The following is a 23,454-nucleotide window of genomic DNA, read 5'->3' as shown; positions in this document are numbered from 1 at the left end:
AAAGGGGCATATTTAAGTTAAGTCTTCTGCTTGTTAACAAGATACTTTACATATTAACCCTACTATGCCGTCGCTAATTGACTTGCACTTGTTACGTTGGGGTCCATACGGACCCCAACTAAATTATTGCGTTTTTAATAAAATAATTCGCTGTTTAAAAAGATTAACAAAGATAATTTTATTCTGTTTTACCAAAAATAGTACATTACTTTGTTATTAAAAAAAAAAAATCTCAACATATATATATATATATATATATATATATATATATATATATATATATATATATATATATATATATATATATATATATACAAATGTCATATATATATATATATATATATATATATATATATATATATATATATATATATATATATATATATATATATATATATATATATATATATATATATATATATATATATATATATATATATATATATGCATGAATGGTTTACTTTGTACAGTGTTCACAAAGAATTTTGCTGTGTGTACAGCATACAAAATTATTAAATTTATCACAAGTACTTCGAACTTTTTTATCAAGTGATGTAAAATAGAGGTTGCATCTACCTCATTTTCTTTTCACACGAAAAATAATTGTTCTTGGTGACCAAACAATAAAGAATAGACTTCTCGTGTTCAATCAGGTAAAAAATCTGTAGAAATTTTATTTTTTATTTTTGCGCATCGTCCCATCTAGACTTAATTTTTTCTCCAAAAGTTCTTGTGCAAGTGTTACTGTTGTGAAAAAGTTGTCCAGTGTAACATTTCTTCCAGATCCTTTTATGACTTCAACTAGATATGTACTACTCGTTGCCCTTGATTTCTTTCTAGGCCATCCCCATGAACACTACCAGTATAAATTTGTGCATTCAAGACATAGCAGGAACTAGAATTACACAATAACCATAGCTTTAACCCATATTTAGCTTATTTGGGTTATTTATATTGTCTAGAGGAACAACGTCCACGAAATGGAACCAGCTGTTCATCAACAGTAACCTTTTCATATGGTCTAAAACTATTTGAAAGTGTTTGCACCCAAATGTCAAAAACCTCACAAATAGGTGCAAATTTGTAATTGCTGCGTTTTAGTAATCGAGTTGCTTTGTCGTCAAATCTCAAAACTCTTGACATGGTATGAAAATGCTCACAACTCAACTTTTAGAATTGTTTAGTCTTTGTTTTTGCCATATTTCATTACTTTTTGGGCACTTATAAACATTTGTTGTATTGCTAACTCCACTTCAGTTTCAACTATTTCATTAGTTTTACATGGACTTATTTCCCCAGCTCTATCATTATGTATATTTCCTCTTTCTAATACCTGATTTGCATAACATATTCTTCCTTGACTATTTGTACCATAAATGCTGCTAGTGCCTCAAACTCCACCACGAGTTTTACATCTTCTAGCTCCTAATACTGGTGTTGACTTATTCTCTACTTTTGAAATTGTAGGAGTATCTACTTGAAAATCACCCTCATCTGATAACTTAGTATATTCTGAGCTGTCTGTTGTTACTTCAAGAACTTCTTCTTCCTCTTCATCAACATCAGATTATATCTCTTCTTCACTTGATGGATCTCTATCAACTGATGCAAACAATAGTTCCTGCGCCTGTTCAGCAGTGTATCCAATACAAACTCTTTTTTTATTTTCAGCCATAAGTTCTAACATTTGTTATGAAATCTAAATTTAACTAATATATCTAAAAATATCAAAGAAAAAGATTGAGTTACAAATAAAAAAAATAAAAACAGTTTTTAAAACCATAAGTTATGAAAAACAATTAAGTTTATCAGAAAAACTATGTTGGGGTTCATATGGACCCCAACATCATTGATGTATAATTTGAAAATAACTAAAAAAAGGAAGCAATGTTCGAAAAATATTTTTTTGGTCTTTTTACATCTGATATTTAACAGATACATAAAATTTTGAAAAAAAAAACTAACTACATGAATATATAATGCAAAAACAAACTACTCGTGGGGTCCGTTTGGACCCCAACATAAAGGTAGGGTTAAAACATTAATATTTACATAATAAAATCATATTTATGAATAATTTCTGAAGTAATTAGAAATTCGTCAAACATAGTTTATGTTTATAAATTTGTTTTGTAAACAAAGAATTTTTTACATTATCAGATTTTTTTTTAATTGTTCTTTAACTCTTATATTTGTTTGATACGAGCAAGGTACTTTGTCTTTTATCCTCATTAGGCGATTTATTGATAAACTCCTATTAAACAATATTTAAAGATAATGAGCTCGTGAAATGAATTGAGGTTTTGAACATAAACAGTAAGGACCAAACATAGAAAATACATACCTGAACTAGTTTTATAGCCCTCTCACAACAGTCATTTACTACTTCGAGATTATTCACAAATTGTTTGAATTCTAGGTAATAGTCATTCAGATGCCATGCCTCAGATGGAGTCTTAAGCCACTGTACTTCAGCATTTGCATGGCTTAAGATAAGAAAAATTAACCAACTCTGCTCAGCTATAAGCCGGGTCAAACTTGGGGGAGTATCATCATTAAACATAAGGGAATTCAGTATATTTAAATTAACTTTATGTTTCTGTATGGCATAAATTGTTTGTCTTGGGGTTGAGTACAACTTCTTGGCAATGTCACTCCGTTCTCGTACATTTTTGTCAACAACAGACATAACTAGAATTTTTGGTCAATGTACCAGGTGTGTTTACTTAAATGTTGTGATGATTTATTTAAAAACTTCGTTATAAATCAATTTAAAAAGGAAACCGATGTCCACATTAAATACATAAACAATTTTCACTGTGACTAACATCGCTGACTTGATTATGTTTCTTTTTAAATCATATCAACATATGAAAGTAGTTTTACAACTGTCATATCTCATGTCTTCATTTTTTATTGTTAGTTATTGTAAACAGCAATAAATAATCCATTTAAAAATATAAACCTGGTGTGTTTTCGAAACATTTTTTTGAAATATTCTTTTGTCATCCGCATATCAGGATTTAACCACTCCTAAAAAAATATTGGTTTCGGGGGTCAATAATGTTGTTCTTTATTGAGCCCTATATACAGCATATGCACCTTTTTCTATATAAAACCTTTATGACAATGCTATTAGTGCCCCATAAACATTCTTTTAACTAAACCTTTGAAGTTAGTTGAGACATTTTAACAGCATTTTTGATGAAAATTATAAAAAATCTTGACATTTTTTACACTAGTTAATTTGCGCTTATTCTATACATGGATTTAGCTCTGAGGATTTGTGAGCAAATCAAAGTAATGTGTTGAAAACCTGATCTTTAACTGGTCAACATGTATTTTTTATGTTGAAAAACCCATTTCATACATAAAATCAGCTAAAAATGCCTGGAATTTCCTTACTGCTTTGTTTTCAAAATCATTATCAAATGTACAAATTGTGAAGTTCAATAAAGTTATACTAACAGTGAATTAGTTTCTGCAATTTATTCAGTTCCTTTCTATTCTTGTGATATCTTGACACTTTAATTTGTTTTGACATGTCATTTAAAGCACTGATCAGCTTACTATTCTCAAATGGCACTATACTTTGACATAAGATTTAAACATTTTTTTTGAAATTGACTATAATTGATTATAATAGGCTACTTATGAGCTTAAATTCTCTTCTAACAAATAATATTAATTCATTAAAATGAAGTTGAATGGATGAAATTTCTTGATAATTTTCTAAAGGTGTTTGCTATTCAAATCCACATGACAACTGAACAGCCTTCCTTTGAATTCTGGTTGTCTTTTGTATAGTGACCAATGCTGGTGAAAATCTTGATGTGCAGTCTCAACACCCTGTTCACTTAATTGTCCTAAGGGCAATTGTTTCATGTTTACAAAGTCCTTGATGTGGTGGAATACTGTGTGGATTTTGGGCGTGATGCTTCCAGGTTGGAAAGCCAAATATGTGGCTTTATGTTAATCAATCTTGAAAGGAAAATTCTTTTCTAGTACATTTCCAAATTATGAGTTCACAACCAAATTAAACTTTTTGAAAGCTTTAATGACAACAAGAACTTGGGTGTTGGAAGTTTCTTCAGCGAGACATTGTAAAACATCAGCATTTTTCAACAAATTCCTGCATTAATTGCCTTTAAAGTATACGCCATGATATGGGCTTTGGTGAATGTAAAGCATAGCTAGCCACTTTTCAGCATCAGACCACACAGTTTTGAGAACTTTGAAGAGTTGATTGACTGTGCCCAAAAGAAGGTGTAACTCCATTGGTGGAATGATGTCTAGAATCAGTGTATCTTTAGGTCCGTTGATAATTGACTAACGAACAAAATTTCCAAACATTTTGGCCCTAGCTAACACTCCACCTGATTGTTCAAAAGACTTGAGATTTCTTTTGACTGAACCGAGTGTTCTTAAACTGCCTCTGCAAGCAAATTTTTTTGAGTCATTATCACACCAACAACATTGGTACATACTTGAGTGTGTTTGAAGTTCACAAATAATGTTGGCAATTTTCATGTCACATGCAATAATCAATTTCAGAGCATCCGCATTGATGAGTGACCAGATCTTTTGAATATTAGAATGAGTTTCTGGCAAATCTTCTGAGACTGCAACAAGAATTTGTCTTTTAACACTTGATGCTTTTACTGCTCTGGAACCCAAAAGTCGTCTTTGAGGTGGTAGTTAGATTTATCTTGTTCTGTAGAACTCTCAATAACACTGATACAAAACTTTAGGAAACCTCTGCCTCATCGATACCTAATTTGACACAGTAGCTACCTGAAGTTTCTCTAGATTGAATGACTTGACTAATCAGAACAAATCTTTGCAATCAACAACAACAAGTTTTGTGTCACAACCTTTGAAATCTGTGGTTTTTAAGTCTCTACAAGTAAAAAACTCCTTCAGTTGTCGACCAGCAATTTGAATATTGGCATAAAAGTAGTCAATCATCTTCTTGTTTGATGACTGATGAACAGTTTTCACTAATTTTTTGATCCAATTGTTGGAAAGGCCAGTGTTAATTTTTATATTGATGAGGTCTTGGGTTGTCAATGTTGAAATGGCAGAAAGTAATCTTGCTGCACTTGACTCTATAGAAAATTTGCATTTATTACCTCCAACACACAAAAATAACAAAAACTATCATTATATAATTATTTACTTACAAAATATAATATTAAAAATAATTTTTGCTGAGATTGTAGCTGGAGTAACAGGAAGTGGATGACCTCCAGATGCTTTTGCCAAACGAATTTAGACTTTTGGAAATACTACCTCATTTTCAATTACATTAAATGTTATCTGTTCTGCAGCTTTGGCATCTAATGAAGCCAAATTTTGTGTATTTTCCCTGAACTTTAACTGAGCCCTTTGTATGTAACCTTGACATTAGACAAAAGTTGAAAGTCTTCAAGGTTTTTAACTTCATTTAAAAGGCGTTCTGATTCAAAATTGATTGATTCTTTGGTTTCTCGCTAATAGCATATGCGAATCGGGCGACAGGCATGAGAACAATTTTGAAAAGATTGTGGCGCCATGGATCTAAAAGCAACCTCTCAGTTTTAAATGAAAGAGCAGTACTTCTGTATTTCTTGTAAAGAACATACCAAAACTGGATTTCTTGTAAAGAATTTAGCAAAACTGGGCAACTTTAAATTTAATATTTTTAATAGTGTTTGTTGTAAGATTTTCTTCTTGAAGTTTAAAATGTTTTAAGACATACCTTAAAACTAGATCTTTTTGTTTATTTGAAGTTAAAGACAATTGACTTTTCATCATCTGTAGAATTACTTTCAAGTTAGTCAACTAAGCTTCAGTGATACTGCGTTGAGACGGCATTTCTTTGAAGAAAAAAAATTTATATTTTATATGCAGGAGATGAAATCATGATTAAGTTTGATTTTCTTTGTAAGTCAAGTTTTAAAGATATTATAGACCGTGGTTTTCTAAGTAACCAACTAGTATTCTTTGATTACGACAAAAAAATAACAAAGGGTTACTCAGAATATATGCTTTCTAAACAAAAGTTAGTCGTTGTCCCAGATCATGTATATTATCTTAAACAATGTTAGTTTCTAAAGATGAAATAATAGTAAATATAAACAAGAACAATTTAATAAAGATTATAAAAAGAAATGATTAATGTCATATTTCTACATCCCTTTCCATGTTTTTAAATGTCAATCGATATAAACATAGTTTTTAGGTTCATTTCTTGAAATCGTCTAACGTCAAAGATTTACCGGATTCTGGATAGTAAAATTTTCTTGGGATACTTGCCCTTGTTGAACGCTTTAATTTTTGATCTCCAACCTTGGTATCCAAAAGGGGTGGCATTGCTAGTTGCGATGTGTTTGTTGATGGAGGCGTTGGTATAGATGGCAGCTGAGGCACTGATGCTATTGGTAGAGGTGATGGAGTTACTTTTGGTACGGATGTCGGGGGTGGTGAGAGTACTTTTTTAGATTCTGAGACACATTCTATGATTTGTGGTGAATCAACAGCATTTTCTTGACTAAAGCTGTTTTTTAGTGGTTTGGTCAATGTGACTTCAGTTTCGTGTGACTTTAGTGGGTTCAGAAATTTTCGCAAAAATTTTCTGTTACTTACAGTTAATCTACCTGTTCCTTCAACTTTAATGCCATATTGGTCATTTTCTTTACACTCGACAACTTTCCCACTGCGATCCCATTTTTTAGGGTGGTTCCATACTTGATTTTGTATGAAAACACTATCTCCATTATGTAGTGGTGCAAGGAAGCGTGTTTGTTCTTCAAGTGATTCAAGGGTCTTTGCATATCTTGTTCGTAAAGCTTTTTCTTTTGCTGACTATGCATGTCTCCATGTTTTTAGGAATTTATCATTATCAAACATAGGGATTCTGTTTTTTATCCTGGGCATTGCGTCGCGAATAGGATGGCTAAATAATACTTGAGCAGGGGACAACTGACAAAAAGGGTCTGGCGTATTTCTAATTGTGAGCATTCGGTCCCACATTGTTTCCCAGGAGATGTTTTGTCGATTTAACTGCAAGTTCCACTCTTCCACTAGATTGTGGGTGATGGGCTGATGAAATGCGATGAGTTATACCACATTGTTGCAGAAACTCCTTTGTTTCACTAGAAGTAAATTGAGGACCACCATCAGTAGATATTTCTTCTGGGACTCTAAAGTTTGTAAATAGTTTACGAAAGCATATGATTAGTCCTTTTGCGCTTATTTCTAATGTTCCTGACTTTATTCTGAAGGCTTCGGTCCACCCGGAGAGTCTATCCCCAATAACCAGATAATTCCAGCCACGAAATTCAAAATAGTCAGCGAATATGTATTCAAATGGCATCACGGGGATGTGAGGTTGAATAGGTGGTAGTCGTGCATTAGACGGTGTATTTCGATTACAGCTGCAACAGCCGTCGCTTTTACTTCGTATGCTGCAAATGATGCCCTGCCAAAAAACGGTAGCTTGAGCTCTGGCTATCATTCCTGACACTCCTAGGTGGGCTGAGTGCAGTACATCCAAAATATCATTTCGTAAAGCTGGTGGGATTACAATTCTGTCGTTGTATATTATAACTCCATCTGACACCATTAAGTCTTTGCGGTATTTTCAGAATGGTAAAAGGCTTTTTTCGAGATTCTTTTTATCATCTTGGAAACCGTTTTCTATTGCCGATACTAATGCTTTAAAGTCAGTATCCTTTTCTGTCTCAACTTTGACGCTTTCCCAAAACACTGCAATCATTTTATCTACGTCGTTTCGTATTGAGGCTGTTATTAGAGAGTCCATGTTATCAAAATTCTTATTTTGATTACAGGTGACTGAATTGTTAACTTCCTTCATCCTCTCTGTCGGGTAACGAGAAGTAGCATCCGCTACCAGATTTGTTTTTCCTGGTTGGTGCTGAATGATAAATTTCCATGGCAAGGCTCTCTGTTTTAGTCGAAAGAGTCTTGTGTTAGCGATTTCATCTAGGGTCCTGTCTCCTAATAATTTAACAAGCGGTTTATAGTCAGTTACTATAAAGAGGTTATCACATCCTTGTGTGAAATATTTAGTCTGCTCTAAACTCCGAGCCACGCCTAATATTTCACCTTTAACTGGTGCGTATCGTTTTTCCGTAGATGACAAGAATCTGGACCCGGCAAGAGTGACTTTCCATCCGTCTATACAGTAATCTGGGGAATCTGATTTACATTTACAATGTTTTCGGCTTAGGTAATACCCTATGCCCGATTTTGACCAGTCGCTTCTCAAGCAGGTTGTCTTGGTGATGTCAAATATTTGGACCCCATTTTTAATTGTGCTGATGATCTTTTCTTTTGATATATTGAATGAAGTGTTAAGATCATCCGACCAATAGAATTTTGATTTAGGGCTTAGCAGAGCTTTGAATAGGGCCGTAACTTCTCGAAGTTGGGCGTAATGTGATAATTGGTTAACTAAACCGAACCAAGATCGGATATTAGTTATTGAGGATGGCGTTGGGAATAATCTGATTGCGTCAATATATTTAGGCAGTGGTTTTATTTAGGCATCTTCAGATATTCTAAAACCTGCAAAGTCCACTACTCTTTAAGCAAATTGGAATTTTTGGGGGTTTAAAATAATTCCAGCTTTACCAACAAGCTTAAGGAATTCGATGGTTCGCCACCAATGTTTAACTAGTTCATTGTCGTAGTGGATGGTGTCATCTACACATCTTTGTTTGCAATTAAAGTCTGCAACGATTTCATCAAAACGTCTGTTGTAGCCGTCCCCGCTGGAGATAAAACCTTGAGGAGCTCGAATGTATCTATAGCGTTCATAAGGTGTAATGAAGGTGGTAAGATGTCTATCTTCGATGCGTATCGGGACGCTATGATGACCATTTCATGCATCGGAGAGGCCCGCCGTCATGTTTTCGTGTGATGACCATTCTGTGGCACCACGTTGTAGGTTCTCCTAGAGGTACCTTTTCAATGACATAAAGAGATTCATCACGAAGTAAATCTTTCTCGAACTGGTCTTGCCAATGGATTGGTATAGTTGCTGGAGTGAATGCTGCAACTGGTTTGATATTTTTCCGAATCAGAATACTAATTGCAGTTCCCTCCATGTCAAGTAAGATCTGGTGTGGGCATGTGTTGAATATTGAGGCAGCTTATTTTTTAAGAAGCCAAGTTTTCATCCGCTCGTTGTTTCCTGGAGAGCAATCAAAAGGAAGTTTAGTGGTGCACTTGGAGGAAGACTTCATTCGGGCCAATCGCATGCATGGTTTGTGTTAGTTTCGCTCAATGTTTTATTTACTTTAGTCTGAGGGTCTGAGTAAATGGCTCCATGGAGGGCACTACCAATCTCTGGAGAGTCTTTAGTGATGATACCCAGTTGAGTCATTGCCTCTTTAGGTAAGTAGAATCCACTTGCATCTAGACTGATACAAACCATTACAGCACATTCGATTTTGTTGCCATTAGGTTGTTGTCCTTCAAGACGTTCAAAAATTGCACCTTCAATACGGAATTGGGTTTTGTTAGCAGCAGATATGCTATATTTCACAGGTATTAAACTTTGTGGTTTAAAACCTGTACTCTCAAACCCTTTCCTGGACCATAAGTAGGACTGTGCACCGGTATCTGTGATGACTTAAAAATATTTCGGTGTAAGGGAGAGAATGGGATACCAAGTGCATCATAGTCTGATTTGTAGCTGAATCATAGTCATACGCAGCTGAATTGTAGGATGAACCAGTGATTGAGCTGCGGCCAGGGCCGTAGTGAGATCAAAAATCCTTTCGGGTAAGCAGAAAAAATGCCGCCTCAAATTCAATAATTTTTTTAATGTTTAATTTGATTCAAATTTTGATAAACCTACTTAAAACACTTTTAAAATCAACTTTAAATCGTGCTTTGTGGTTGAAAGTCATTGAAAAAACTACCAGGCATTAGTTTTTTTAATAAATATTGAAATTAGACACATTCAAACAAAATTTATTTTTCTAGCTTTCAATAATGCAAAGTTATCAATAATTTCATTGTAACAGAGATTTTGCCAGCGGATTTTTAATTGACAAAATGGCAAGATTAGTCAAACTTTCTTGACCCATGGAGAATCTTAGATAATTTTTCAAAAGCTTAAGTTTGCTAAAGCTACGTTCACATGATGCCACAGTGACGGGTAGTGTGAGAAAGATTCTAAGAGCAATTTCAAGGAAAGGGTATGCCTCAGTCAAAGAATAGGTGTGCATAAACTGCAAGATTTTCAATGGATTTGCGTTTTTTAAATCTGGAATCAGGACGCTGGCTTTAAACTGAAAGCTTTCAATTTCAGATAGAAATTCATTAGCATTAAGATCACGAACATCTTTTTAACAAAGTTTATCTCCACATTTCTTCAGATCTTCAACTGACATACTTGCAAGAGAGTTACCATTTAGAAACTCAAAGTTTGATGAAATCCTAGCCTTTGTTTCAAATCTCCAGTATAATTGTGCAATTATACTGTCAAAGACTATATTACAATTAATTTCAAAATCTTTTTCTGGAGGTATGTGTGAACTTTCTTCCCTTGTTTCATCATCAAACATCCTTTTTGCTTTTCGTTTTCTTTTGATTGAAAAGCTAGCTTCAATGTCAAGATCTTTTGATATTATTTCAGCTTTTTTCATGTTATTATGAATGCCCCTGTCTCGAAGGTTTTGTATAAAGCAATCAGACCAGCAATTTTTTTTGATGCAATATCAGTTGTCATATTTTTTGATTGTAAGCTGCGATTCTCTCTGTCAATTAATGTAAGTGTCATGTTCCAAAGGTCAAGCCACCAAAGAAACTCAAAATCAACTTGAATCAAAATCTCTCTAGCTCCGGACCTTGTTTCAGCATTTAGCAGAGAATCATTACTAATTTCTTGTAAAACATTGCAAACATTTTTGATTTGATTATTTAGTGAATGGATAGCCTCCTTTTTGGCAACCAGCGTGTTTCACTTTGACTTTTTAGGGTGACTTCAAGTGTTTTCATCAGTTTGTCCAATCTGGTAGTAGAACTTGAGAAGAAATTGAATATTTTTTGAACCTTTCCAAAAAATGTAATCATAAATGGGGAAACTTCTGCTGAATGGATTCCTACAAGATTTAGAGTGTGAGCTGCGCAAGGCACATACCGTGCTAAATCATTTTTTGCAGTTATTTGGGCTTGAACACCAGAATATTTTCCAGACATGTTGGCTCCATTGTCATAACCCTGACCTCGGCAATCTTCGATGTTTAAATCATCTTTATTTAAGCTGAATAATATTTCTGAAGCCAGACCAACTCCGGTTTTTTGATGAGACTCAATGAAATCCAGAAAACTCTCTTCAATAGAACATTCTCCATCAGTGACACAAGCATATCGGATTATTTCTGAAATTTTTTCTTTGTGAGAGAGATCAGGAGTGCAATCAAATAAAATTGAATAATATTTGGCTTTTTTAATTCTCGTGACTATCTCGCTTTTCACCAGAAGTTCAATTAGTTTATTCTGAATTTGTGGCGAAAAGTAACTAACAGATTTCTGCTTAAGTTTAACATTCGTTATGTGTTCTGCTAAAGGATGATGATAGCGTGCTTTTAGTTCAATTGTGTTGAGAAAGATTCCACTGTTTGGCTCACCAATAATATTGGAACTGCCTCGAAAAGCCAGATTGTTCTTAGCGCAGAACATAATTGAATCTATAACAACTTTTAGAATATTTAGCCACTTTTCTTTTTCAGTTTGGGTGGCATTGTGAATGTCTTTGTCTAAAGATCTTCCCTCTCTCAGATTTTTTTCCATTTCTTTCCATGAAGTGAAACCTTTCTATGTTGACAGCTATTCTCGTGTTCAGGGATTCGAGGGTTTAGTTGTTTCCATTCCAAAAAAACCTTTTGATGTATCTGCAAACTTGCTTGTCTTTGTGTTTGAAAAAAGGATACATGGAAAGCAAAGCAAAGAATTTTTTGATGTACTGTATAACAACCATTGACGATTAACTTTTTCCCCATTAGGAAGCTTTTTTTCAAACCAACTAGAACTGAAATGTCTGTTTTCTGATGATGTTGATGTGGTAGGATAGACTTCTCTCTTTTCTTGTTTAACACCATGTTCAACCAAAGAACATCTTAGATTGTCATTAATTTTGGGCCAAGTTGGTGGATCATCAAACTTGAATTCTAACAGATTTGTTGTAACTGCATTTTGGTTGACTTCATTGTTTTGCAGTAACTGTTCATCATCACATCGAAAAAAAAACAGGACTTTTTTGCGCTGTAAAAATAAAAATAAACTATATCAACATTGTTTCCATTGTAATATTGCAAATGACAACTTAGTTTGCTAAGTTTTTTAATTAAATTTATTTATGATTTTGACTTGAAAATCCATCAATAAAAATGTTTTTACCTTGTTGTTCTGTTTGATCTTCGCTTTTTTTAATCCATTTTACAAACACATTTTGTAATTTTTTGTTACTTTCAAGTCGTTGCTTTTTTAACTTTTTGAAAGCTGAACCAGATAGCTTTATTCTTTTTTTTAATGGTGACATAATAGATTTTAAAACTTTTATTTCAAAATATTTTACTTTTCTTGACAAAGAAAGAATGAAAGTTTCTGTGTGCGACTAGGTGTAATCAATAAATACAAATGCAATTATTTTGCCTCGATTTCTTTTTTAAAAGTTCTCAAGTCAAAAAACTGCGAGTTAAAATTATTTTCATTAAAAAATTGAAAATCTGGGTCGTGAAAGTCATTAATTAAAACAATATTTGTAGTTTTGAAAACATTTAAGTGTTGCGTTTCAAAATCTATTGTTTGTTTAGCCATTTGTAAGACTAATTAATTCTTACGCTTAAAAAAAAAATTAAGTTATCTTTTAAATTCGCGACAATTAATTTAGTTATATTTAGTCGTTGCGTATTTACCTTGATTGCGCAGTTTTTTCACTTCTTCCCATAGTTTCTTTCTCTCTTCCATAGTTTCTTTGGCGAAATCTTCGTTAATATATATTCCACTGCCTTTCAGATTTTGTTTTAATTATTTAATTTTTTTTCAATTAATGTTTTAATTTCACATTGGAAATTATTTTAATTTGCATGAAGGTGCGAAAAAAATTATGAGGCGTGTCTAAAGATTTTGAAACGCAAATTAAAATTATTTTGGCTTTGGATCGTCTTTAAAACATTTCATATGTTAAAAAATGTTTATTAAATTTTGAAATTTGCCGCCTTGCTAATTTGCCGCACATGGCTGTGGCCTCGTTCGCCACCCCTTCACTACGGCTCTGGCTGCGGCCCATCCATCGTGGGTAATTATGTGATGATTTATTTCTGCGGAGTGTTGCTTTACGTTTGCCATCAATTGAGATTTTTTTTTGTTTTATTTGAATGCTTAATTGCTCTTGTTTTGTTTCCTGAAAGTTGATACACTTGCTGTTGTTGAAAACAGCCTTGTGCATTTCGTGCCATCTCCTTACCCTCGATAAAAGCAATAATATCTGCGATTGAGGCTATGTTAAGTGAGACTCATCCAAGTACATCTTTACGGATGTCAACATCTGATAGTCTGGCAACAACAACATCTCGTATAATCGCATCGGTCAAATCAGCGGTTTTTTGTGGGTGGCAGTGGCATTTTAAAATGTAGCTGCAAATAGCAGCCTTGCCCTTCATTTTTTCGTAGAATGACCGAACATTTTTGTTGTGTCCCTGTCTCATTTTGAGGAGCTCTGCACTTCTGACACTAATGGCTGCTGGGATAACAGCCAGTCTCTTCATTGCTTTAGGAAATGTCTCATCGTTTTCGTTTATTATCTTAGGGTTTTCTTTTAGGAGTTGGTTTCCGAGGTCGCCTTCACAGCACTGAAACAGCTGTGCTGTCATCTCCTCTTGTCTAATTTCTGTACATCTCTTGAACAATGTCCAGCGACTAATAAAGTTTGCCCAGTCTTCTTCAGATATATCCTGGCCAATGTGAGGACAATCCATTTTTGGTGCCTTGTGTTTGAGAAGGCTGAATGAATGTCATTTGAGTTTAGAGGATGGTGAAGTTGGTGGCTGTTAAATGGCTGTGCAATAGCAATTGCTTCACTGGGGCCTTCGATGATGAGTTTGCATCCTGGAGCCTGGCAAAGTAAGCTTATTGTGGACATATTATGGAAGAGAAAAGGTTAGCAAAATCCTTCCTTTTTGTTCATACGTTAACAACTCCAAACAAAAAAAATGTAACTGAATTACAATATCGGACTTTTACAATAATACCAGGGTGTCTTTGAAATTCTATTGGATACATGAAGAAACTAACGTAAACAAAAGTTAGTCGTTGTTCCAGATCATATATATTATCTTAAACAACGTTAGTTTCTAAAGATGAAACAACAGTAAATATAAACAACAACAGTATAATAAAGATTATAACAAGAAATGATTAATGTCATATTTTTACACTTTCTTTATCATTTCGTTTGAAAACTTTAAGCATCTGAAATTTGCTCAAAAACTCATTAAATGTTCGAGATTAAAAAGTAATCAGTTGCTAAATTAAACCTAAAGTGACAATTAAAACTGAAGATTTTTTCAATGGACTGAGCTCAAATACCTTATAGGCCAAATTAGCAAAAATTCTGAAACAAATAGAAACGTAAACAAGTTTTCTGGTAAAGTAGGCCCTTACTGTTGGCTAATTGTTTGATGAAATATTTTTTGATTATCATGCAACTTTTACTCAAACTATTCAATAGTAAATTAAGAGTAACATACTTTTAATCCTAAATTGAAGGTGATAAATGGCAGTTCCAATATTATGACTTATTGCGATTCCCCTATACAACTAAATATAAATGGAGAGTTTATTATGAACTAACTGATAAGTCTTGACCAATAAATATTACCTTGAGTCCATCTAAGACAAAAGTTGGGCATTAGAATTACATCCAGAGCTGCAATTTTTCGGGTTAAATGTTCCTGACTTCGTCTTTACTCTGAAATATTAGAGATTAAATTGTTACCAAATTTTACACAACTGTATTTCTTTTTTAATCTTTAAAGCATTAGTATTGAGAGATTAATATTCAAAACCACTCTTCAGTAAGACATATATAACAGTAGCATTAATTGTGACTCAAATGTTCACAGTGACAATTCTAAATTCATGTCTTATACCAAATATTCATTATAAATTAACTTCATTTTTTCATATACAATAGTAATGCATTTAAACATGATAACTTAAAAAATCTTACTGTTCATTTCATGTTTTGCCTGATTAAATCTTTTGATTTTGCATCATATGGAAAAAGATCAATTTCTTTCATTTAAGTGCAAATGTTCACTGCACTTAAAAATACTTTTTCCGAAGTGGCAGTTGAGGCTGAGATAGCCAGAATCTGCTTAGTAAGTCTTGTAAGCATAGGGTATTCGGCATTTTCCCCCCGAAAGTCCAAAATGACTAAGGTTTTTTCGGCTGGTGCATCACCAAGGTATTTTTCTAACTCTTTATTACATTTTCTTTTGCAACTGATTTCCTTCCTTTGTGTGTATATGTTGCTCCATACCTTCGTGTGTGGTGATTGTCCAACAAAGTAGCCATCAATCTCTCGGCAACCAAAAAGTCCGCGTCCTCTATGTTTTGGGATGAGTTTTCAGGTGGCGTGGGTTGCAGTGTGAGGTCTCTGTCAACAAGGTCCTTCAGTGTATTCACTAGGGTGTTCCTTGCAAGGTCAAAGCGGTTCAATCTTTTTGTGATTGCTTCTTTTACTTAGGGATCCATAAAGTGGGCCACACTTTACTCCGTCTATACACTTCTACAATGTGGGAATCTTCTATTAATCTCTAGTAAAAGTAGTTAGTAACTTCTTGGATTAAGGGAGCCTTTATCAACTTTTGAGTTGTCTCAAGTCCTAACTTTATTGTAACAAACATGGGTACAACCTTGTGGATGATCACTGTCTTGTCGGCAGAAACAGAGTTTGAAATACTTCAAATATTTTCAAAATTCTAATTAAAGACTAACTTAAGGCTTTGCTAACCTCATATTCCTCTAGCATCAATTTTTTCAATTCTGAGCCAGATGTGTCACCATCAGGCCCAACTATTTGCTCCATGGCTGGAAGAAACGCAATTATTGATTCCAGTTGGGCAAAGTCTGAATTCCAGTGCGTAGGACCATTCTGTGGCAACGTAGTTGTTGTAGGTTTAAGGGCCTTTGCTTTGTTGCCAAGATCAATTGTCCTCTTCCCTGAGTTGTGAAAATAGTTTACCAAACCCGTCATCTTGTGAAGTTGATTCCATTGTGGAAATACGTACATTTTCTTTTCCTGGTCATTTGCAGCGAGAGAACCCGTGACAATCAAGTAGATCTTGTGATCGACGCACCACATCTTGGCATCAATGTCACTATTTGTTTTTGATCTCTTTTGAATGTTTGCAGCGCCGTCTGAAACAATGGTGATCTACCTCACTGTTTTGGGATTCAACTCTATTTCATGAACCATATCTGTTATCTTGAAACTGATATTATTTGCCGTATAGTCCTCTGGAAAATACTTTATTGCGGTATATAAAAAGGAATTTTCTCAGGCGGAACTTTTTGTTTAGGCAGTGTCCTGTGAAGTTTACGTAAGAATGATTTGTTCTGGCACTCCAGATATCTGATGTTAAGGCAATTCCTTCAAGTCCATCTTTTCTACATTTAATAAGTCATTAATTGTTTTTTTCATAAACTTATAGATTTTGGAATTGCTCTGCAACTTAGTGTATTTGCTAAAGTTTCAATATATTGACCTTAGGTAGCACTTTTGAGCATGCGAATGAATGTTTTAGCCTACACTTCTGAAAATGGTTTCATCTCTTCCACCACACATCTTGTCAAGTCTGTGATCAGCCTTACTTGCTGAATATTATCCTCATTTTAGACCTTATTGCTCTGGTCTTTCCTCTTTTCCGGTTCTTCTATTGGCTTTTTGGTGGGTGGTTATTGTGGTTCAGATGGTCCAATTAGTGATTGTGATTCAGAATTATCAGAATCAACCTTAAGAGAGTCTTTAGTCCTCACTCTAACTGCATCTGTTCTTTCCAATTCTGTGAACAAATTAGCATAATTTCCTTTTAGGTGTTTGCGCAAAAAACTTTTATATCCCTAGATTTCTGTGAATTCTTTATGACACTCCTTGTAGGTGGCTTTGTTGTCATTGGCCTTAGTGAAAAATTTTATGGTTTGGTCATCTGAAAAGAAAAGAAAATGATACATACTACCCGAATTTTTTAAAAAATTACCCGACTAGCGGGTAGTTCCGTATTTCGAGTAGTTCCAATGCTTGGGTATCAAAATCTGGTAGCGTATTAAAACATGCTACCCGACTTAGCTACCCGACTAGTAAAAAAAGAAACATAAAAAAATGATAAATATATGAATGAAATAAGAAGATAGTTAAGAGAAAGCCTTAAAAATGTTAGGCGATTCTCCTTACATTATAAAATAGTCATAAATAAATAAAAAAAACCTTAAAATAGGCATAAAAAAATAAATAAAATAGACAATATATAAAATAGTCATAAATAAATTAAACCCTTAAATAAGTATAAATGAATTAATAAAAAGAAGACCATAAAATAGTCATAATAAAACTTTAAAAAGTATATAAAACTATTCTCGACATTTTAAAGAAAGGTTATGGAAAATGCAAGAGATATCCGATTTTATTACTTGTCTAGCGAGTAATTATGAAATACGGGTAGCTCCGATGATCGGGTAACAAAAGCGGGTAGCATATTAAATAAATAAGTAAATTTAAAGAGAAGAGATTTTTACTTACTTTTATATTTAAGAGGTGAGGTGACACTTTTTATAGGTATAAAATAAAAACTGTTGAGAATTGAGTATTCATTCCACTTATTCCATACAATTATCAATTTTTAGCTAATTGAAAATTAATACTTGGAGTATGTAGTTGGTGGAATTATAAATAGAAGTAAAAGTAAGGCGCTACTCGACTTTCTCCCCCGCCCCCTGCCCCCCTTACTTTATGATTGATTCTGATACAGAATTTTATGGTGGTTAAGAATAGTATAAAAACATAGGAATTACTAATTCAAGTCTTTCATCGTTTTAAATTACAAACTGAAAAAAAGTTAATAGTTTTTTAAGTTTTTAAGGTTATAAAATAAGTTTGATAGTGTTAGAGGCCATCTGAATGCCAGCCCCTTTAAGAAAGCAATATCTTCACATTGGAATCGATGTCTTTCATGACCCATACTGATGCTCACTAGGGTGTCCCAAAAATATATCATAAATCGAATTTTAATGTGCGGAATACTACATTTAGCATAATTTTATCCATAAAGAAAAACAAACAAAAAAAATTAAGTTTTTAGCTCAAGGGGAAGGTTATTTAGGTGAATTCACTTTTAATTTATTAAATAAAACTTGACTTAATAATAACTTAGTTCATATTATTCCGATTACAATTGTTACCTAAGCAAACAAAAAAGTTGCTGCGTATTAAACAAACAAATATGCTTGTCGTAAACTTTTTAAGTAAATTTTTTTACAAAATAAATCATCAATTTTAAGGAGAAATTTGTTTTAAATGCAACAAAATGAACAGCAAATAATTTTTAGAATGCAGGTGCATGCGCAGATACTGCATTTTTTAACGTTTGAACTTAATTTTCAGACATAGAAAAACTCCAAACATATATGTTTATACTTATGTTAAATAAGGATGCTTTGTAAAAAATTACAATGATTGGATCCTGGAAACAAAAAGCCCTAAAGTTTTACCTACAACTGCCCTAAACGTAAGAGTAACAAGGCGATGCGTAATTTTTTTTACTATTCTCAACTAAATCTATATTCGTCGATAAAATTTAAAATTAACACAAAAATCTTTTAACGTTCGAAAACTATGAGCTATAAAAATTTTCAAAATCAAAAAATCACTTTTTTCAAACATCAAAAAATAATATAACGTAATGTAAAATAACATAAACCATTATTGTTAATACAAATAGTATTTAACTAAATTATTTTTAAAACATTCTTTGTAGCGTTCTTTGAGACCTTTTTACGGCTCTTCTGAGCTACCTAAATTACAAAGACATGAATTTATAAAAAGTACTACATATACATTAACAACCATTATTATTAATAATAACTAAAAATCACATAAGCAAGTGTAAAAACTAATTTTATACAGCTATTCACGAAAGTTTAAACGATTGCAGAATTTTCAAATCTAATCTTCGGTTTTTCTTGAATAAAAATCTAACGGAAATAGATATCAAAATAATTATTTTTCCAATTTGGTAAATAGGTTATTTGTTAATAGAATAAATAAGTAGGCTTTGACTCATTACCGTTTACTCAGAAATTTCATTAAAAGGTAGGTGATACAAATTAATAGGTTTCACAAAAGTTTAAACGATTTTATTTAGGATCAATTATTTGCTAATTAATTGATAAATCCGCTGCAAAAAAAATTTCGCAGCGAATTTATCAATTTATTAGCAAATAATTGAGTAGTTTTTCAATCAAAAAATTCATCACAACATCATCATGCAGCTTTTAATTCATTAAAAATCAACTTAAAATATTGTGAATTTCAAATTAATTTTAATTGCGTGCAAATAGGTCGAAAATCAGTTTCTAGTGACATCAAATGGCAAGTTATTGGTATGGCGCGGACAAAAAATCACACAAACGTTCAAATAGACAAAATACTTAACATTTCTGAATATTGCGTTAGAAAAACCATCAAAACCTGGGAACTTACCAAGGACGTCTCCGATATGCCGCGTATTGGGAGACCATCCAAAGTCAGCAACCGTGACAAAAATGGTCTATTCAGAATGAGCAGAGAAAGCCCCAGACTCAGCTACAAAAAGTTAGCACAAATCTTCAATGAGCCAAAAAATGATCCAAAAGTTAGCAGAGAGCTCGTGAGACGAACATTGTTGGACAAAGATATTGGAACGTACATAGCTGCTAAAAAACCTATTCTTTCAATCACGGATAAACGTAAACGACGAGTGTGGTCCAAAGAAAAGCTGGACTGGTCTGTAGAACAGTGGGCAAAAGTTATTTGGAGTGATGAAGCTAACTTTCAAGTTGTAAACCGCAAAGGAAGAATCTATGTCAAAAGATTTTCAACTGAGAAATATTCAGACAGGTTTTTGCAACATCGTCGACAAGGCGGTGGACGTTCGGTTGGCATCTGGGGATGTTTTTCTCACAAAGGTATAGGCTTCTGTGAGCTGTATGAAGGCCGAATTAATCAATACACCTACAAGAACACATTGGAAACGTGTTTAGTTCCATCAATCAGACACTTGTATGGCAGAAGCAAGCAATTCATCTTTCAACAAGACAGGGCTTCAGCTCATACAGCACACTCAATCATAGAATATTTTTTGAAAAAAAAGTTCAATGTGATGCCCTGGTGCCCTAGATCACCAGATCTCAACCCAATCGAAAATATTTGGTCTTGAATCAACTGACATACCATGAAATTCAATCAACTCAGCATTTAAAGCAACTTTTGAATGAGTACTGGCTGAAGGTACCTCGCGTGATGTGCATGAAATTAGTTGAATCAACGCATAAACGAGTTTATCTTTGCTATAAAAACAAAGAAGGACACTTCAAATATTAATTTGGCTTTTTTTTTCATTTTTTGTTCGAATGTTGCAATTCATTTAAACTTTTGTGCTTCTTATTTTTCCTATAAGATTTTTTGTAATAGCTTTTTTCTAACTAAGCATTAAAATTTTTATAACATGTTCATATTCATTTTAAAGCTAATTACTTTTTCTTTAATAAATAAAAAAAATTAAGTTGATATCATTTTAGAGTTTTTCTTTATTAAACAAAAACCAAACATACTTGATAAAAATTCTGCAATCGTTTAAACTTTCGTGAATAGCTGTATTTCGTATTATTGAAGAAAATACCTGGAGAGTATCCCGAAGCCTGTCTTCATTGTGTGTTTTCTCTATAAAATCTTGAATCAACTTAATGTGGCGTTCTGCACGGTCATTTACAACTGCAAGTGCTCTTACACACTTTGAAAAGTAAGTAAAAGACTGGGAAACTTCCTCATTTTCACATGCTTCGATGCCTTTTTCTTTCCATAGCAGAATTTCCTTCTTGGAGATCTCCACTAGCAAGAACAAAAGGTAGGACTGCTCGTTGACAAAGTCTTCTAATTTTGATATAGGAATAATTTCAACCTTAGTTTCAGGTCTCTTTTTAATCAGACCTTTTAACTCCGGGATATCATAAGAAAGCAGTTTGTTTAACATGTTGGTCTTAACTTCGGTTTTCAGATGCTTATCAGCAAGAGCACAAATGACTTGTTGCGGAGGCATATACCAAGTGTGACGCTTAAGACTTTGGTAAAGAACCTTTCCTATTGCTGCAAATTCTTTAAACTCGTCTACTGTTTGTAACTGAAAAGCAATATCGAACGCCATTAAATGATTTGAAGGTGCTTGAGAAGCATTAGGGCTTTTTAGAAAGAAGATTCCATAAAAAAATACTATGTAGTTGGTTGCGACTTTCAGATGGTTTATTGTATTTTTTCCAACTGTTTCGGAATCAGCAGAGTGGTACTTTTGGGTCTGAATAACCAGTAAATATATACAGTAAGCCATAAACCTTGCTTCATGATGAGCTCCCGGCTGTTTAAGTGAAAAGTTCGATAACTCAGCTCCTAGAAAAAATGCCATTAGCTCACAAAGATACTTGTAATCACCTCTCTGAAAAGTATTCTTATTAAGAGCTGTAATACAAAACTCTTTAGTATCCAAGGCAAATTAGAACAATAATGAGCCGGGCCTGAAAGCATCTTGAGATCAGTCAAACTTTACAATTCTCTCAAGTTTATCTACATCTTCGTAAATCTGCGGCCATAGTTTTTAGAGAACTACATAAAGTTTTTTGCTGGGACTACTTTTAGGACCAAATATTTCTTTCATCACATGAGCCACGTGTCTTTCATAAATGTGATGTCTGCACATTAACCAGAGAACCTGTCTTTTAAGGGCATAGGAAATAATAATACTAACAGCACCTTTATTTTTACCTGTGTTACTGGATGTTGTGTCAGAACACAATCCAATAATCTGATCCGACATTTCATAGTATTCAAGCATTGTTTGAATTGCAATGGGTTGATCACTTCCCTTGGAGCTTTCGATTTTTAAGATGCCAAGAAGAAAGTCTAGTGGACCAGACTCTGGTGAAGATGCGCTGATAGCAATTCTATTCTCATATTTAGAAATTCCTTTTTCCCAATCGTATCTTTTCAAAATCTTGGTATCGAAATGTACCACAACTTTTAAAACTCTTATTTTATCAATGTTTTCCTCTCTAATTATCTGTGCCTCAGACTCCACAACATTATGAGTTTTCCTGTTTAGAGTTGATCTTGAAATCGAGATATTATCAATATTAACTCCACCAGCCTTGTAAAGAGAAGACAAAAGACACATACCCGGCCTGACTCCGATTCCAAAACTGGTCATAATTGGAATCCAATTGTTAAGAATATTTTCCATACTTAACTGAAGGCAAACTTTGATGTCACTCTGAAACCTTTTCTGTTTTTTCTGGACTTTAGCAGGAGGTCAATATAGTTTGTCGCACTCAGTTTGATTGTCACTATCTGTGCTTGAAAAGTCACTTTCCAAATAGCTAATCTCCTTTTTCTTATCTTTATCTCTATGTCTTTGGATTTTTCAGACATCTTAATTTTTTTTTTTTGTGCCCTGTGAGCATTTTCACAAAATTTATTGTCCATGTTCCCGAATTTGACCATATCCCCTCTCAGACAAAGCCTCAAGAATTTTATGTCTTCCTTCTTAGCCTCATCATCCCTATTTTTATCATTTTTTATTAAATCAAATATGTTTGTTTTACTAATAGAGAAGAGAGCACTGCTCTCTTTCAAAAAAGTGTTCACCTTCTTTTTGTAGCTACCCTCTGGTAGTCCGAGTGTTTTTAGCATTTTTAAAGTGTGGTATTCCTTGACTTTTTTGGTGATTCTGGTCTTGATAGTTTGCTCCGTCACAATGAAAACATCATTAAACCCAGCCTGCTCCCATAAATTGACAAACTCTCTCAGAATACAGACACCAGTAACTATCTGCTTAGTATTCTCTCTGCACACTCCATCAGCAAGCCTGGAGCATCTTAAACACGTCTTCCCGGAAGCAACTGGACAACCAATTTTGATGTTGATCTGTGTGGTGCTAAAAAGTTTAAAAAAATAAAAAAAACATTAAAAAATTACCATTAAACGTGTAAAAAATGTAATGCTTTTGTTAATTGCTATCAGGGGCAAAACTCTGTAAAGGAAACCCTAGCAAATAAAATTGTCTCCTCTTCCTTGTAGCTTTTGATGCATCACCAATATCTGTTCTCAGTGAATTAACGTGATAACTTATGTTT

At 33.5% G+C, this 23,454-nt stretch overlaps 2 protein-coding genes across 2 annotated transcripts; both read right to left on the bottom strand.

Annotated features, from left to right (window-relative positions):
• Positions 1 to 10,935: 10,935 nt before the first annotated feature.
• LOC145194300 (zinc finger MYM-type protein 1-like) lies at positions 10,936 to 11,808 on the bottom strand. Its single transcript, XM_080071926.2, has one exon. The coding sequence runs from the start codon at positions 11,806 to 11,808 to the stop codon at positions 10,936 to 10,938; it is 873 nt and encodes a 290-aa protein (XP_079928052.2).
• Positions 11,809 to 19,023: 7,215 nt separating this feature from the next.
• On the bottom strand, positions 19,024 to 21,746 carry LOC149888966 (uncharacterized). Its single transcript, XM_090088387.1, has 2 exons — positions 20,955 to 21,746; positions 19,024 to 19,089 (listed from the first exon to the last, which is right to left on the bottom strand). Exons 1-2 carry the CDS (start codon positions 21,729 to 21,731, stop codon positions 19,024 to 19,026), a joined length of 843 nt encoding a protein of 280 aa, XP_089944513.1. The 5' UTR covers positions 21,732 to 21,746.
• Between the last annotated feature and the right edge of the window lie 1,708 nt (positions 21,747 to 23,454).

The sequence above is a fragment of the Hydra viridissima genome, unplaced genomic scaffold, assembly GCF_058129835.1.
Source record: "Hydra viridissima isolate aposymbiotic clone 2 unplaced genomic scaffold, HvirCarnegie_v1 scaffold_5, whole genome shotgun sequence".
Lineage (NCBI taxonomy): Eukaryota > Metazoa > Cnidaria > Hydrozoa > Anthoathecata > Hydridae > Hydra > Hydra viridissima.
This window is presented reverse-complemented; position numbering and strand designations above follow the sequence as displayed.